The sequence below is a fragment of the Heterodontus francisci genome, chromosome 14, assembly GCF_036365525.1.
Source record: "Heterodontus francisci isolate sHetFra1 chromosome 14, sHetFra1.hap1, whole genome shotgun sequence".
Classification (NCBI taxonomy): domain Eukaryota; kingdom Metazoa; phylum Chordata; class Chondrichthyes; order Heterodontiformes; family Heterodontidae; genus Heterodontus; species Heterodontus francisci.
The window spans coordinates 13,457,298-13,474,317 of record NC_090384.1 but is presented as its reverse complement, the minus strand read 5'-3'; the positions used below and the strand labels follow the sequence as shown (position 1 = coordinate 13,474,317).

General features: G+C 58.4%; 1 protein-coding gene across 1 annotated transcript in view; it reads left to right on the top strand.

The window, feature by feature from the left end:
* Positions 1–17,020, top strand: part of LOC137377244 (myosin-binding protein C, cardiac-type-like) — a 182,559-nt gene that overhangs the window by 74,461 nt on the left and 91,078 nt on the right. Inside the window, exons 18-19 of the mRNA XM_068046785.1 lie at positions 6,464–6,588; positions 7,400–7,505. Coding sequence (XP_067902886.1) covers positions 6,464–6,588; positions 7,400–7,505 — 231 coding nt within the window. The remainder of the gene's footprint in view (positions 1–6,463; positions 6,589–7,399; positions 7,506–17,020) is intronic.

Here is a 17,020-nt window from a genome sequence, read left to right as displayed (position 1 = left end):
GGGGTGATGTCGGTGTGTGTGTGGGGGAGGGGGTGAGTGTCGGTGTGTGTGGGGGAGGGTGCGAGTGTCGGGGTTGTGGGGGAGGGGGTGATGTCGGTGTGTGTGTGGGGGAGGGGGGCGAGTGTCGGTGTGTGTGGGGGAGGGGGCGAGTGTCGGGGTGTGTGTGGGGGAGGGGGCGAGTGTCGGGGTGTGTGTGGGGGAGGGGGCGAGTGTCGGGTGTGTGGGTGGGGGGTGATGTCGGTGTGTGTGTGGGGGAGGGGGTGAGTGTCGGTGTGTGTGTGGGGGAGGGGGTGAGTGTCGGTGTGTGGGGGAGGGGGTGATGTCGGTGTGTGTGTGGGGGAGGGGGTGAGTGTCGGTGTGTGTGTGGGGGAGGGGGCGAGTGTCGGGTGTGTGGGGGAGGGGGTGATGCGGTGTGTGTGTGGGGGAGGGGGTGAGTGTCGGGGTTGTGGGGGAGGGGGCGAGTGTCGGTGTGTGTGGGGGAGGGGGCGAGTTTCGGGGTTGTGGGGGAGGGGGAGATGTCGGTGTGTGTGTGGGGGAGGGGGCGAGTGTCGGGGTGTGTGGGGGAGGGGGCGAGTGTCGGGGTTGTGGGGGAGGGCGTGATGTCGGTGTGTGGGTGGGGGAGGGGGAGAGTGTCGGGCGTGTGTGGGGGAGGGGGCGAGCGTCGGGGTTGTGGGGGAGGGGGCGATGTCGGTGTGGGGGAGGGGGCGAGTGTCGGGGTTGTGGGGGAGGGGTGATGTCGGTGTGTGTGGGGGAGAGGGGGCGAGTCTCGGGATGTGTGGGGGAGGGGGTGAGTGTCAGGGTGCGTGTGGGGGAGGGGGTGAGTGTCGGGTTGCGTGTGGGGGAGGGGGTGAGTGTCGGGTTGTGTGTGGGGGAGTGGGTGAGTGTCGGGTTGTGTGGGGGGGAGGGGGTGAGTGTCGGGGTGTGTGGGGGGGAGGGGGCGAGTGTCGGGATGTGTGGGGGGGAGGGGGCGAGTGTCGGGGTGTGTGTGGGGGAGGGGGCGAGTGTCGGGGTGCGTGTGGGGGAGGTGTTGAGTGTCGGGGTGTGTGTGGGGGAGGGGGTGAGTGTCGGTGTGTGTGGGGGAGGGGGCGAATATCGGGGTTGTGGGGGAGGGGGTGATGTCGGTGTGTGTGTGGGGGAGGGGTGAGTATCGGGATGTGTGGGGGAGTGGGTGAGTGTCAGGGTGCGGGTGGGGGAGGGGGTGAGTGACAGGGTGCGTGTGGGGGAGGGGGAGAGTGTCGGGGTGCGTGTGGGGGAGGGGGAGAGTGTCGGGGTGCGTGTGGGGGAGGGGGAGAGTGTCGGGTGTGTGTGGGGGAGGGGGTGAGTGTCGGGTGTGTGTGGGGGAGGGGGTGAGTGTCGGTGTGCGTCTGGGGGAGGGGGCGAGTGTCGGGTATGTGGGGGGGAGGGGGAGAGTGTCGGGTGTATGTGAGGGAGGGGCGAGTGTCGGGTGTGTTTAGGGGAGGGGGAGAGTGTCGGGTGTGTGTGGGGGAGGGGGAGAGTGTCGGGTGTGTGTGGGGGAGGGAGAGAGTGTCAGTGTGTGTGGGGGAGGGGGCGTGTGTCGGGGTGTGTCTGGGGGAGGGGGTGAGTGTCGGGGTGTGTCTGGGTGAGGGGGCGAGTGTCGGGTGTGTGTGGGGGTGAGGGAGAGTGTCGGGTGTGTGTGGGGGAGGGGGTGAGTGTCGGGGTGTGTGGGGGGGAGGGGGAGAGTGTCGGGTGTGTGTGGGGGAGGGGGTGAGTGTCGGGTGTGTGTGGGGGAGGGGGTGAGTGTCGGGTGTGTGTGGGGGAGGGGGTGAGTGTCGGGTGTGTGTGGGGGAGGGGGTGAGTGTCGGGGTGTGTGGGGGGAGGGGGAGAGTGTCGGGGTGTGTGTGGGGGAGAGGGAGAGTGTCGGGGTGTGTGGGGGAGGGGGTGAGTGTCAGGGTGCGGGTGGGGGAGGGGGTGAGTGACAGGGTGCGTGTGGGGGAGGGGATGAGTGTCGGGGTGCGTTTGGGGGAGGGGGGGAGTGTCGGGTGTGTGTGGGGGAGGGGGTAAGTGTCGGGTGTGTGTGGGGGAGGGGGGGGAGTGTCGGGTGTGTGTGGGGGAGGGGGTGAGTGTCGGGTGTGTGTGGGGGAGGGGGCGATTGTCGGGGTGTGTCTGGGGGAGGGGGCGAGTGTCGGGGTGTGTCTGGGGGAGGGGGTGATTGTTGGTGAGTGTAGGGGAGGGGGCGAGTGTCGGGGTGTGTCTGGGGGAGGGTGCGAGTGTCGGGGTGTGTGTGGGGGAGGGGGTGAATGTTGGTGAGTGTAGGGGAGGGGGTGAGTGTCGGGGTGTGGGGGGAGGGGGTGAGTGTCAGGGTGTGTGTGGGGAGGGGGTGAGTGTCAGGGTGTTTGTGGGGAGGGGGTGAGTGTCGAGGTAAAAGTATCCTTGGTCTTTAAATGGGGTGACAGTCAGTGCGTTGGGAGGGTGACAGTCATTCTATGTGGCATGACAGTCAATGTTTTGAATTGGTGATAGTGTGTTGGCAGGGCTACAGCTACTGTGTGTGGGGTGACAGTCAGGGTGTTGTGTGGGTGATAGCTGGTGTGTTGGCAGGATTTCAGTTGGTGTTCTGCGGGGGTGACAGTCGGTGTGCTGACAGGGTTACAGTCGCTGTGTATATGGGGCGACAATTGGTGTGTTGTGTTGGTGACAGCCGGTGAGTTGGTAGGGTTAGAGTTTGTGTTCTGTGGGGTGACATTCGGTGTGTTGAGTGACAGTTTCTATGTGGGATAACAGTCAGTATGTGGGGATCATCTGTCAGTGTGTTGCGGGGGTGATACTGTGTTGCAGGGTTGACAAACTGTGTTTGGGGTGGGAATCGGTTGGTCTGTTGCTAGGGTAACAGTCAGTGTGTTGGAGGGATGACAGTCGGTATCTTTGATGGGGTGATAGTCGGTATCTTTGATGGGTTGATAGTCGGTATCTTTGATGGGGTGACAGTCGGAGTCTTGGTGGAGTGACAGTCGGTGTCTTTGATGGGGTGACAGTCGGTGTCTTTGATGGGGTGACAGTCCGTGTCTTGATAGGTGATAGTTGGTATCTTTGATGGGGTGATAGTCGGTATCTTTGATGGGGTGACAGTCGGTGTCTTGATGGGGTGACAGTCGGTGTCTTGATGGGATTACAGTCGGTATCTTTGATGGGGTGACAGTCGGTATCTTTGATGGGGTGATAGTCGGTATTTTTGATGGGGTGACAGTCGGTGTCTTTGATGGGGTGATAGTCGGTATCTTTGATGGGGTGACAGTCGGTATCTTTGATGGGGTGACAGTCGGTATCTTTGATGGGGTGACAGTCGGTGCCTTGATGGGGTGACAGTCGGTGTCTTGATGGGGTGATAGCCGGTATCTTTGACGGGGTGACAGTCGGTATCTTGACGGGGTGACAGTCGGTATCTTGACGGGGTGACAGTCGGTATCTTTGATGGAGTGACAGTCGGTATCTTTGATGGGGTGACAGTCGGTATCTTTGATGGGGTGACAGTCGGTATCTTTGACGGGGTGACAGTCGGTATCTTTGATGGGGTGGTAGTCGGTATCTTTGATGGGGTGGTAGTCGGTGTCTTTGATGGGGTGACAGTCGGTGTCTTGATGGGGTGACAGTCGGTGTCTTGATGGGGTGACAGTCGGTGTCTTGATGGGGTGACAGTCGGTGTCTTGATGGGATTACAGTCGGTATCTTTGATGGGGTGATAGTCGGTATCTTTGATGGGGTGACAGTCGGTATCTTTGATGGGGTGATAGTCGGTATCTTTGATGGGGTGACAGTCGGTATCTTTGATGGGGTGATAGTCGGTATCTTTGATGGGGTGACAGTCGGTGTCTTTGATGGGGTGACAGTCGGTGTCTTGATGGGGTGACAGTCGGTGTCTTGATGGGGTGACAGTCGGTGTCTTGATGGGGTGATAGTCGGTATCTTTGATGGGGTGACAGTCGGTATCTTTGATGGGGTGATAGTCGGTGTCTTTGATGGGGTGACAGTCGGTGTCTTTGATGGGGTGACAGTCGGTGTCTTGATGGGGTGACAGTCGGTATCTTTGATGGGGTGATAGCCGGTATCTTTGACGGGGTGACAGTCAGTATCTTGGACGGGGTGACAGTCGGTGTCTTGATGGGGTGATAGCCGGTATCTTTGACGGGGTGACAGTCGGTGTCTTGATGGGGTGACAGTCGGTGTCTTTGATGGGGTGATAGTCGGTATCTTTGATGGGGTGACAGTCGGTGTCTTGATGGGGTGATAGCCGGTATCTTTGACGGGGTGACAGTCGGTATCTTGACGGGGTGACAGTCGGTATCTTGACGGGGTGACAGTCGGTATCTTGACGGGGTGACAGTCGGTATCTTTGATGGAGTGACAGTCGGTATCTTTGATGGGGTGACAGTCGGTATCTTTGATGGAGTGACAGTCAGTATCTTTGACGGGGTGACAGTCGGTATCTTTGATGGGGTGTTAGTCGGTATCTTTGATGGGGTGATAGTCGGTGTCTTTGATGGGGTGACAGTCGGTGTCTTTGATGGGGTGACAGTCGGTGTCTTTGATGGGGTGACAGTCGGTGTCTTGATGGGGTGACAGTCGGTGTCTTGATGGGGTGACAGTCGGTGTCTTGATGGGGTGACAGTCGGTGTCTTGATGGGATTACAGTCGGTATCTTTGATGGGGTGATAGTCGGTATCTTTGATGGGGTGACAGTCGGTATCTTTGATGGGGTGACAGTCGGTATCTTTGATGGGGTGACAGTCGGTGTCTTGATGGGGTGATAGTCGGTATCTTTGATGGGGTGACAGTCGGTATCTTTGGGGTGATAGTCGGTATCTTTGATGGGGTGACAGTCGGTATCTTTGATGGGGTGATAGTCGGTATTTTTGATGGGGTGACAGTCGGTGTCTTGATGGGGTGACAGTCGGTGTCTTTGATGGGGTGACAGTCGGTGTCTTTGATGGGGTGATAGTCGGTGTCTTTGATGGGGTGACAGTCGGTATCTTTGATGGGGTGACAGTCGGTATCTTTGATGGGGTGACAGTCGGTGCCTTGATGGGGTGACAGTCGGTGTCTTGATGGGGTGATAGCCGGTATCTTTGACGGGGTGACAGTCGGTATCTTGACGGGGTGACAGTCGGTATCTTGACGGGGTGACAGTCGGTATCTTTGATGGAGTGACAGTCAGTATCTTTGATGGGGTGACAGTCGGTATCTTTGATGGAGTGACAGTCGGTATCTTTGACGGGGTGACAGTCGGTATCTTTGACGGGGTGGTAGTCGGTATCTTTGATGGGGTGATAGTCGGTATCTTTGATGGGGTGACAGTCGGTGTCTTTGATGGGGTGACAGTCGGTGTCTTTGATGGGGTGACAGTCGGTGTCTTTGATGGGGTGACAGTCGGTGTCTTGATGGGGTGACAGTCGGTGTCTTGATGGGGTGACAGTCGGTGTCTTGATGGGATTACAGTCGGTATCTTTGGGGTGACAGTCGGTATCTTTGATGGGGTGACAGTCGGTATCTTTGATGGGGTGACAGTCGGTGTCTTTGATGGGGTGACAGTCGGTGTCTTTGATGGGGTGACAGTCGGTGTCTTTGATGGGGTGACAGTCGGTGTCTTGATGGGGTGACAGTCGGTGTCTTGATGGGATTACAGTCGGTATCTTTGATGGGGTGATAGTCGGTATCTTTGATGGGGTGACAGTCGGTATCTTTGATGGGGTGATAGTCGGTATCTTTGATGGGGTGACAGTCGGTGTCTTTGATGGGGTGACAGTCGGTGTCTTTGATGGGGTGACAGTCGGTGTCTTGATGGGGTGACAGTCGGTGTCTTGATGGGGTGACAGTCGGTGTCTTGATGGGGTGATAGTCGGTATCTTTGATGGGGTGACAGTCGGTATCTTTGATGGGGTGATAGTCGGTGTCTTTGATGGGGTGACAGTCGGTGTCTTTGATGGGGTGACAGTCGGTGTCTTGATGGGGTGACAGTCGGTATCTTTGATGGGGTGATAGCCGGTATCTTTGACGGGGTGACAGTCAGTATCTTGGACGGGGTGACAGTCGGTGTCTTGATGGGGTGATAGCCGGTATCTTTGACGGGGTGACAGTCGGTGTCTTGATGGGGTGACAGTCGGTGTCTTTGATGGGGTGATAGTCGGTATCTTTGATGGGGTGACAGTCGGTATCTTTGATGGGGTGACAGTCGGTATCTTTGATGGGGTGACAGTCGGTGCCTTGATGGGGTGACAGTCGGTGTCTTGATGGGGTGATAGCCGGTATCTTTGACGGGGTGACAGTCGGTATCTTGACGGGGTGACAGTCGGTATCTTGACGGGGTGACAGTCGGTATCTTTGATGGGGTGATAGTCGGTGTCTTGATGGGGTGGCGCGTGACAGTCAGTGCGTTGCCAGGGTGATGGTTGGTGTTTTGCCGGTGTGACAATTGTGAGTTTCATTGACCAATCTCGTTTCTTTCTGCCAGGTTCATCTTTGAAAATATTGGGAACAAGCGAATTCTAACCATCAACCACTGTTCTCTGGCCGATGATGCCGCCTATCAGTGTGTTGTGGGGGACGAGAAGAGCATCACTGAGCTCTTTGTGCGAGGTATCAAGTAGCGACAGGAATCAACCCTGACCCCTGACCCATCTCTGAACTACCCTCCACCCCCAACCCTGACTCTGACTCCAAACAGACCCTAACCCTTATCCAACCATGACCCCAATCTGACCCCACTTCGATGTGAAGACTGTCAGTCTGAGCAAACATCTGTCTTGGTGGGGTAGGCTCCCTGGCCTATGGGACATTCTGTCACTGAAGGTGAAGGGCTATCACTGTGTGGAGAGGAGCTAAATGTGGGAAGAGATATCAATGGTGGGGAGGGGCTCTCACTGGTGAGGCGGGGCTCTCACTGGTGGGGCGGGGCTCTCACTGCGGAGGGAAGGGCTATCACTGGTGGGGCGGGGCTCTCACTGGAGGGGCGGGGCTCTCACTGGTGGGGAGGGGCTCTCACTGGTGGGGAGGGGCTCTCACTGGTGGGGAGGGGCTCTCACTGATTGGGAGGTGTGATTATTGAAGGGGAGGAGCTATAACTGAAGGGGAGGTGCTGTCACTGAAGGGGTGGTGCTATTGCTGTGGAAGGAGGGGCTATCACCATGGACGCAGGGGCTATCACTTTGGAGGGAGGGGCTATCACTGTGGGGAGTAACTAATTGTGAGCAGGGGCTATCTGTGGAAGAAGGGCTTTTTGTTGCAGCGGAGGGGCTCTGTCCTATGGAAGGAGCGATCAATATGGAGGGCGTGGCTATCATCATAAGAAAGGCTCTTTGTGTTAGTGGAGGGTCTGTTTCCAATGGGATGGAGGGGTGGGGTGCCTGTGTCTGTGCCCATGCTAACTCACTGCCCTTTCTCCTGACAGAGCCCCCAGTGCTGATAATTCAGCCCCTGGAGGATCAGATGGTGATGGTAGGCGAGAGAGTGGAGTTTGAGCTCCAGGTGTCTGAGGAGGGGGCACTAGTCAAATGGTAAGTGGTGCTGCACAGTCAGGGTGAAGGGGGAACTCTGCAAGTGGGTACTGTGAGGAGGGGGTGAAGGGGGAACTCTGCGTGGATACTGTGAGGACGGGGTGAAGGGGGAACGCGACAAGTGGGTACTGTGAGGAGGGGTGAAGGGGGATCTCTGAAAGTTGGTACTGTGAGGAGGGGTTGAAGGGGGAACTCTGCAAGTGGGTACTGTGAGGAGGGGGTGAAGGGGGAACTCTACAAGTGGGTAATGTGAGGAGGGGGTGAAGGGGGAACTCTGCAAGTGGGTACTGTGAGGAGGGGGTGAAGGGGGGAGCTCTAGAAATGGATACTGTGAGGAGGGGGTGAAGGGGGAACTCTACAAGTGGATAATGTGAGGAGGGGGTGAAGGGGAACTCTGAAAATGGGTACTGTGAGGAAGGGGTGAAGGGGGAATTCTACAAGTGGGTAATGTGAGGAGGGGGTGAAGGGGGAACACTACAAGTGGGTACTGTGAGGAGGGGGTGAAGGGGGGAGCTCTAGAAATGGATACTGTGAGGAGGGGGTGAAGGGGGAACTCTACAAGTGGGTACTGTGAGGAGGGGGTGAAGGAGGAACTCTGCAAGTGGGTACTGTGAGGAGGGGGTGAAGGGGGATCTCTGCAAGTGGGTACCTTGAGGAGGGGGTGAAGGGGGAACTCTGCAAGTGGGTACTGTGAGGAGGGGGTGAAGGGGGGAGCTCTCCAAGTGGATACTGTGAGGAGGGGGCGAAGGGGGAACTCTGCAAGTGGGTACTGTGAGGAGGGGGTGAAGGGGGATCTCTGCAAGTGGGTACCTTGAGGAGGGGGAGAAGGGGGAACTCTGCAAGTGGGTACTGTGAGGAGGGGGTGAAGGGGAAACTCTGCAAGTGGGTACTGTGAGGAGGGGGCGAAGGGGGAACTCTGCAAGTGGGTACTGTGAGGAGGGGGCGAAGGGGAACTCTGCATGTGGGTACTGTGAGGAGGGCGTGAAGGGGGAACTCTACAAGTGGGTACTGTGAGGAGGGCGTGAAGGGGGAACTCTACAAGTGGGTACTGTGAGGAGGGGGTGAAGGGGGATCTCTGCAAGTGGGTACTGTGAGGAGGGCGTGAAGGGGGAACTCTACAAGTGGGTACTGTGAGGAGGGGGTGAAGGGGGATCTCTGCAAGTGGGTACTGTGAGGAGGGGGTGAAGGGGGAACTCTGCAAGTGGGTACTGTGAGGAGGGGGTGAAGGGGGAACTCTACAAGTGGGTACTGTGAGGAGGGGGTGAAGGGGGAACTCTGCAAGTGGGTACTGTGAGGAGGGCGTGAAGGGGGAACTCTACAAGTGGGTACTGTGAGGAGGGCGTGAAGGGGGAACTCTACAAGTGGGTACTGTGAGGAGGGCGTGAAGGGGGAACTCTACAAGTGGGTACTGTGAGGAGGCGGCGAAGGGGAACTCAGCAAGTGCGTACTGTGAGGAGGGGGTGAAGGGGGAACTCTGCAAGTGGGTAGTGTGAGGAGGGGGTGAAGGGGGGAATTCTGCAAGTGGGTACTGTGAGGAGGCGGCGAAGGGGAACTCAGCAAGTGCGTACTGTGAGGAGGGGGTGAAGGGGGAACTCTGCAAGTGGGTAGTGTGAGGAGGGGGTGAAGGGGGATCTCTGCAAGTGAGTACTGTGAGGAGGGGGTGAAGGGGGAACTCGACAAATGGGTACTGTGAGGAGGGCTGAAGGGGGAACTCTGCAAGTGGGTACTGTGAGGAGGGCTGAAGGGAGAACTCTGCAAGTGGGTACTGTGAGGAGGGGGTGAAGGGGGAACTCGACAAATGGGTACTGTGAGGAGGGTTGAAAGGGGAACTCTGCAAGTGGGTACTGTGAGGAGGGCTGAAGGGAGAACTCTGCAAGTGGGTACTGTGAGGAGGGGGTGAAGGGGGATCTCTGCAAGTGAGTACTGTGAGGAGGGGGTGAAGGGGGAACTCTGCAAGTGGGTAATGTGAGGAGGGGGTGAAGGGGGAACTCTGCAAGTGGGTAATGTGAGGAGGGGGTGAAGGGGGAACTCTGCAAGTCAGTACTGTGAGGAGGGGGTGAAGGGGGAACTCTGCAAGTGGGTAATGTGAGGAGTGGGTGAAGGGGGAACTCTCCAAGTGGATACTGTGAGGAGGGCTGAAGGGGGAACTCTGCAAGTGGGTACTGTGAGGTGGGGGTGAACGGGGGAACTCTGCAAGTAAGTAATGTGAGGAGGGGGTGAAGGGGGATCTCTGCAAGTGGGTACTGTGAGGAGGGCTGAAGGGGGAACTCTGCAAGTGGGTAATGTGAGGAGGGGGTGAAGGGGGATCTCTGCAAGTGGGTACCTTGAGGAGGGGGTAAAGGGGAACTCTGCAAGTGGGTACTGTGAGGAGGGGGTGTAGGGGAACTCTGCAAGTGGGTACTGTGAGGAGGGGGTGAAGGGGGAACTCTGCAAGTGGGTACTGTGAGGAGGGGGTGAAGATGGGAGCTCTCCAAGTGGATACTGTGAGGAGGGGGCGAAGGGGGAACTCTGCATGTGGGTACTGTGAGGAGGGGGTGAAGGGGCAACTCTGCAAGTGGGTAATGTGAGGAGGGCTGAAGGGGGAACTCTGTAAGTGGGTACTGTGAGGTGGGGGTGAACGGGGGAACTCTGCAAGTGGGTAATGTGAGGAGGGGGTGAAGGGGAACTCTGCAAGTGGGTACTGTGAGGAGGGGGCGAAGGGGAACTCTGCAAGTGGGTACTGTGTGGAGGGGGTGAAGGGGGAACTCTGCATGTGGGTACTGTGAGGAGGGGGTGAAGGGGCAACTCTGCAAGTGGGTAATGTGAGGAGGGGGTGAAGGGGGAACTCTACAAGTGGGTACTGTGAGGAGATGGTGAAGGGGGGAGCTCTACAAGTGGATACTGTGAGGTGGGGGCGAAGGGGAACTCTGCAAGTGGGTACTGTGAGGTGGGGGCGAAGGGGAACTCTGCAAGTGGGTACTGTGAGGAGGAGGTGAAGGGGGGAGCTCTCCAAGTGGATACTGTGAGGAGGGGGCGAAGGGGGAACTCTGCAAGTGGGTACTGTGAGGAGGGCTGAAGGGGGAACTCTGCAAGTGGGTACTGTGAGGTGGGGGTGAAGGGGGAACTCGACAAATGGGTACTGTGAGGAGGGCTGAAGGGGGAACTCTGCAAGTGGGTACTGTGAGGAGGGCTGAAGGGGGAACTCTGCAAGTGGGTACTGTGAGGAGGGGGTGAAGGGGGAACTCTGCAAGTGAGTACTGTGAGGAGGGGGTGAAGGGGGAACTATGCAAGTGGGTAATGTGAGGAGGGGGTGAAGGGGGAACTCGACAAATGGGTACTGTGAGGAGGGCTGAAAGGGGAACTCTGCAAGTGGGTACTGTGAGGAGGGGGTGAAGGGGGATCTCTGCAAGTGAGTACTGTGAGGAGGGGGTGAAGGGGGAACTCTGCAAGTGGGTAATGTGAGGAGGGGGTGAAGGGGGAACTCTGCAAGTGGGTAATGTGAGGAGGGGGTGAAGGGGGAACTCGACAAATGGGTAATGTGAGGAGGGGGTGAAGGGGGAACTCTGCAAGTGAGTACTGTGAGGAGGGGGTGAAGGGGGAACTCTGCAAGTGGGTAATGTGAGGAGGGGGTGAAGGGGGAACTCTCCAAGTGGATACTGTGAGGAGGGCTGAAGGGGGAACTCTGCAAGTGGGTACTGTGAGGAGGGCTGAAGGGGGAACTCTGCAAGTGGGTACTGTGAGGTGGGGGTGAACGGGGGAACTCTGCAAGTGGGTAATGTGAGGAGGGGGTGAAGGGGGATCTCTGCAAGTGGGTACTGTGAGGAGGGCTGAAGGGGGAACTCTGCAAGTGGGTAATGTGAGGAGGGGGTGAAGGGGGATCTCTGCAAGTGGGTACCTTGAGGAGGGGGTAAAGGGGAACTCTGCAAGTGGGTACTGTGAGGAGGGGGTGTAGGGGAACTCTGCAAGTGGGTACTGTGAGGAGGGGGTGAAGGGGGAACTCTGCAAGTGGGTACTGTGAGGAGGGGGTGAAGATGGGAGCTCTCCAAGTGGATACTGTGAGGAGGGGGCGAAGGGGGAACTCTGCATGTGGGTACTGTGAGGAGGGGGTGAAGGGGCAACTCTGCAAGTGGGTAATGTGAGGAGGGCTGAAGGGGGAACTCTGCAAGTGGGTACTGTGAGGTGGGGGTGAACGGGGGAACTCTGCAAGTGGGTAATGTGAGGAGGGGGTGAAGGGGAACTCTGCAAGTGGGTACTGTGAGGAGGGGGCGAAGGGGAACTCTGCAAGTGGGTACTGTGTGGAGGGGGTGAAGGGGGAACTCTGCATGTGGGTACTGTGAGGAGGGGGTGAAGGGGCAACTCTGCAAGTGGGTAATGTGAGGAGGGGGTGAAGGGGGAACTCTACAAGTGGGTACTGTGAGGAGATGGTGAAGGGGGGAGCTCTACAAGTGGATACTGTGAGGTGGGGGCGAAGGGGAACTCTGCAAGTGGGTACTGTGAGGAGGAGGTGAAGGGGGGAGCTCTCCAAGTGGATACTGTGAGGAGGGGGCGAAGGGGGAACTCTGCAAGTGGGTACTGTGAGGAGGGCTGAAGGGGGAACTCTGCAAGTGGGTACTGTGAGGTGGGGGTGAACGGGGGAACTCTGCAGGTGGGTACTGTGAGGAGGGCTGAAGGGGGAACTCTGCAAGTGGGTACTGTGAGGTGGGGGTGAACGGGGGAACTCTGCAAGTGGGTAATGTGAGGAGGGGGCGAAGGGGAACTCTGCAAGTGGGTACTGTGAGGAGGGGGCGAAGGGGGAACTCTGCAAGTGGGTACTGTGTGGAGGGGGTGAAGGGGGAACTCTGCAAGTGGGTAATGTGAGGAGGGGGTGAAGGGGGAACTCGACAAATGGGTAATGTGAGGAGGGGGTGAAGGGGGAACTCTGCAAGTGAGTACTGTGAGGAGGGGGTGAAGGGGGAACTCTGCAAGTGGGTAATGTGAGGAGGGGGTGAAGGGGGAACTCTCCAAGTGGATACTGTGAGGAGGGCTGAAGGGGGAACTCTGCAAGTGGGTACTGTGAGGAGGGCTGAAGGGGGAACTCTGCAAGTGGGTACTGTGAGGTGGGGGTGAACGGGGGAACTCTGCAAGTGGGTAATGTGAGGAGGGGGTGAAGGGGGATCTCTGCAAGTGGGTACTGTGAGGAGGGCTGAAGGGGGAACTCTGCAAGTGGGTAATGTGAGGAGGGGGTGAAGGGGGATCTCTGCAAGTGGGTACCTTGAGGAGGGGGTAAAGGGGAACTCTGCAAGTGGGTACTGTGAGGAGGGGGTGTAGGGGAACTCTGCAAGTGGGTACTGTGAGGAGGGGGTGAAGGGGGAACTCTGCAAGTGGGTACTGTGAGGAGGGGGTGAAGATGGGAGCTCTCCAAGTGGATACTGTGAGGAGGGGGCGAAGGGGGAACTCTGCATGTGGGTACTGTGAGGAGGGGGTGAAGGGGCAACTCTGCAAGTGGGTAATGTGAGGAGGGCTGAAGGGGGAACTCTGCAAGTGGGTACTGTGAGGTGGGGGTGAACGGGGGAACTCTGCAAGTGGGTAATGTGAGGAGGGGGTGAAGGGGAACTCTGCAAGTGGGTACTGTGAGGAGGGGGCGAAGGGGAACTCTGCAAGTGGGTACTGTGTGGAGGGGGTGAAGGGGGAACTCTGCATGTGGGTACTGTGAGGAGGGGGTGAAGGGGCAACTCTGCAAGTGGGTAATGTGAGGAGGGGGTGAAGGGGGAACTCTACAAGTGGGTACTGTGAGGAGATGGTGAAGGGGGGAGCTCTACAAGTGGATACTGTGAGGTGGGGGCGAAGGGGAACTCTGCAAGTGGGTACTGTGAGGAGGAGGTGAAGGGGGGAGCTCTCCAAGTGGATACTGTGAGGAGGGGGCGAAGGGGGAACTCTGCAAGTGGGTACTGTGAGGAGGGCTGAAGGGGGAACTCTGCAAGTGGGTACTGTGAGGTGGGGGTGAACGGGGGAACTCTGCAGGTGGGTACTGTGAGGAGGGCTGAAGGGGGAACTCTGCAAGTGGGTACTGTGAGGTGGGGGTGAACGGGGGAACTCTGCAAGTGGGTAATGTGAGGAGGGGGCGAAGGGGAACTCTGCAAGTGGGTACTGTGAGGAGGGGGCGAAGGGGAACTCTGCAAGTGGGTACTGTGTGGAGGGGGTGAAGGGGGAACTCTGCATGTGGGTACTGTGAGGAGGGGGTGAAGGGGCAACTCTGCAAGTGGGTAATGTGAGGAGGGGGTGAAGGGGGAACTCTACAAGTGGGTACTGTGAGGAGATGGTGAAGGGGGGAGCTCTACAAGTGGATACTGTGAGGTGGGGGCGAAGGGGAACTCTGCAAGTGGGTACTGTGAGGAGGAGGTGAAGGGGGGAGCTCTCCAAGTGGATACTGTGAGGAGGGGGCGAAGGGGGAACTCTGCAAGTGGGTACTGTGAGGAGGGCTGAAGGGGGAACTCTGCAAGTGGGTACTGTGATGTGGGGGTGAACGGGGGAACTCTGCAGGTGGGTACTGTGAGGAGGGCTGAAGGGGGAACTCTGCAAGTGGGTACTGTGAGGTGGGGGTGAACGGGGGAACTCTGCAAGTGGGTAATGTGAGGAGGGGGTGAACGGGGGAACTCTGCAAGTGGGTACTGTGAGGAGGGGGCGAAGGGGAACTCTGCAAGTGGGTACTGTGAGGAGGGGGCGAAGGGGAACTCTGCAAGTGGGTACTGTGTGGAGGGGGTGAAGGGGGAACTCTGCATGTGGGTACTGTGAGGAGGGGGTGAAGGGGCAACTCTGCAAGTGGGTACTGTGAGGAGGGGGCGAAGGGGAACTCTGCAAGTGGGTAATGTGAGGAGGGGGTGAAGGGGGAACTCTACAAGTGGGTACTGTGAGGAGATGGTGAAGGGGGGAGCTCTACAAGTGGATACTGTGAGGTGGGGGCGAAGGGGAACTCTGCAAGTGGGTACTGTGAGGAGGAGGTGAAGGGGGGAGCTCTCCAAGTGGATACTGTGAGGAGGGGGCAAAGGGGGAACTCTGCAAGTGGGTACTGTGAGGAGGGCTGAAGGGGGAACTCTGCAAGTGGGTACTGTGAGGTGGGGGTGAACGGGGGAACTCTGCAGGTGGGTACTGTGAGGAGGGCTGAAGGGGGAACTCTGCAAGTGGGTACTGTGAGGTGGGGGTGAACGGGGGAACTCTGCAAGTGGGTAATGTGAGGAGGGGGTGAAGGGGAACTCTGCAAGTGGGTACTGTGAGGAGGGGGTGAAGGGGGAACTCTGCAAGTGGGTACTGTGAGGAGGGGGTGAAGGGGGGAGCTCTCCAAGTGGATACTGTGAGGAGGGGGCGAAGGGGGAACTCTGCATGTGGGTACTGTGAGGAGGGGGTGAAGGGGCAACTCTGCAAGTGGGTACTGTGAGGAGGGGGCGAAGGGGAACTCATTCAAGTGGGTACTGTGAGGAGGGGGTGAAGGGGGGAGCTCTCCAAGTGGATACTGTGAGGAGGGGGCGAAGGGGGAACTCTGCATGTGGGTAATGTGAGGAGGGGGTGAAGGGGGAACTCTGCAAGTGAGTACTGTGAGGAGGGCTGAAGGGGGAACTCTGCAAGTGGGTACTGTGAGGAGGGGGTGAAGGGGGAACTCTGCAAGTGGGTAATGTGAGGAGGGGGTGAAGGGAGGAGCTCTGCAAGTGGGTTCTGTGAGGAGGGGGTGGAGGGGAAACTCTGCAAGTGGGTACTGTGAGGAGGGGGTGAAGGGAGGAGCTCTGCAAGTGGGTTCTGTGAGGAGGGGGTGGAGGGGAAACTCTGCAAGTGGGTTCTGTGAGGAGGGGGTGAAGGGGGAACTCTGCAAGTGGGTACTGTGAGGAAGGGGTGAAGGGGGAACACTACAAGTGGGTACTGTGAGGAGGGGGTGAAGGGGGGAGCTCTCCAAGTTGATACTGTGAGGAGGGGGCGAAGGTAGGAGCTCTGCAAGTGGGTTCTGTGAGAAGGGGGTGGAGGGGAAACTCTGCAAGTGGGTACTGTGAGGAGGGGGTGAAGGGGGAACTCTGCAAGTGGATACTGTGGGGAGGGGGTGAAGGGGGGAACTCTGCATGTGGGTACTGTGAGGAGGGGGTGAAGGGGGAACTCTACCAGTGGGTAATGTGAGGAGGGGGTGAAGGGGGAACTCTACAAGTGGGTACTGTGAGGAAGGTGTGAAGGGGCAACTCTGCAAGTGGGTACTGTGAGGAGGGAGTGAAGGGGGGAGCTCTCCAAGTGGATACTGTGAGGAGGGTGTGAAGGGGGAACTCTACAAGTGGGTACTGTGAGGAGGGGGCGAAGGGGGGAGCTCTCCAAGTGGATACTGTGAGGAGGGGGTGAAGGGGGATCTCTGCAAGTGAATACTGTGAGGAGGGGGCGAAGGGGGGAGCTCTCCAAGTGGATACTGTGAGGAGGGGGTGAAGGGGGAGCTCTCCAAGTGGATACTGTGAGGAGGGGGTGAAGGGGGATCTCTGCAAGTGAGTACTGTGAGGAGGGGGTGAAGGGGGAACTCTGCAAGTGGGTACTGTGAGGAGGGGGAGAAGGGGGGAGCTCTCCAAGTGGATACTGTGAGGAGGGGGTGAAGGGGCGAGCTCTCCAAGTGGATACTGTGAGGAGGGGGCGAAGGGGGAACTCTGCAAGTGGGTACTGTGAGGAGGGGGCGAAGGGGGGAGCTCTCCAAGTGGATACTGTGAGGAGGGGGTGAAGGGGGATCTCTGCAAGTGAGTACTGTGAGGAGGGGGTAAAGGGGGGAGCTCTCCAAGTGGATACTGTGAGGAGGGGGTGAACGGGGGAACTCTGCAAGAGGGTACTGTGAGGAGGGGGCGAAGGGGAACTCTGCAAGTGGGTACTGTGAGGAGGGGGTGAAGCGGGAACTCTGCAAGTGAGCACTGTGAGGAGGGGCTGAAGGGGGAAATCTGCAAGTGGGTACTGTGAGGTGGGGGCGAAGGGGAACTCTGCAAGTGGGTACTGTGAGGAGGGGGCGAAGGGGCGAGCTCTGCAAGTGGTTACTGTGAGTTAGGGGGCGAAGGGGGAACTCTGCAAGTTTGGTACTGTGAGGAGGGGGTGAAGGGGGAACTCTGCAAGTGGGTACTGTGAGGAGGGGGCGAAGGGGAACTCTGCAAGTGGGTACTGTGAGGAGGGGGCGAAGGGGAACTCTGCAAGTGGGTACTGTGAGGAGGGGGTGAAGGGGGAACTCTGCAAGTGGGTACTGTGAGGAGGGGGCGAAGGGGAACTCTGCAAGTGGGTACTGTGAGGAGGGGGTGAAGGGGGAACTCTGCAAGAGGGTACTGTGAGGAGGGGGCGAAGGGGAACTCTGCAAGTGGGTACTGTGAGGAGGAGGCGAAGCGGGAACTCTGCAAGTGGTTACTGTGAGTTAGGGGGCGAAGGGGGAACTCTGCAAGTGGGTACTGTGAGGAGGGGGCGAAGGGGGAACTCTGCATGTGGGTACTGTGAGGAGGGGGTGAAGGGGGAGCTCTGCAAGTGGGTACTGTGAGGCGGGGGTGAAGTGGGAACTCTGCATGTGGGTA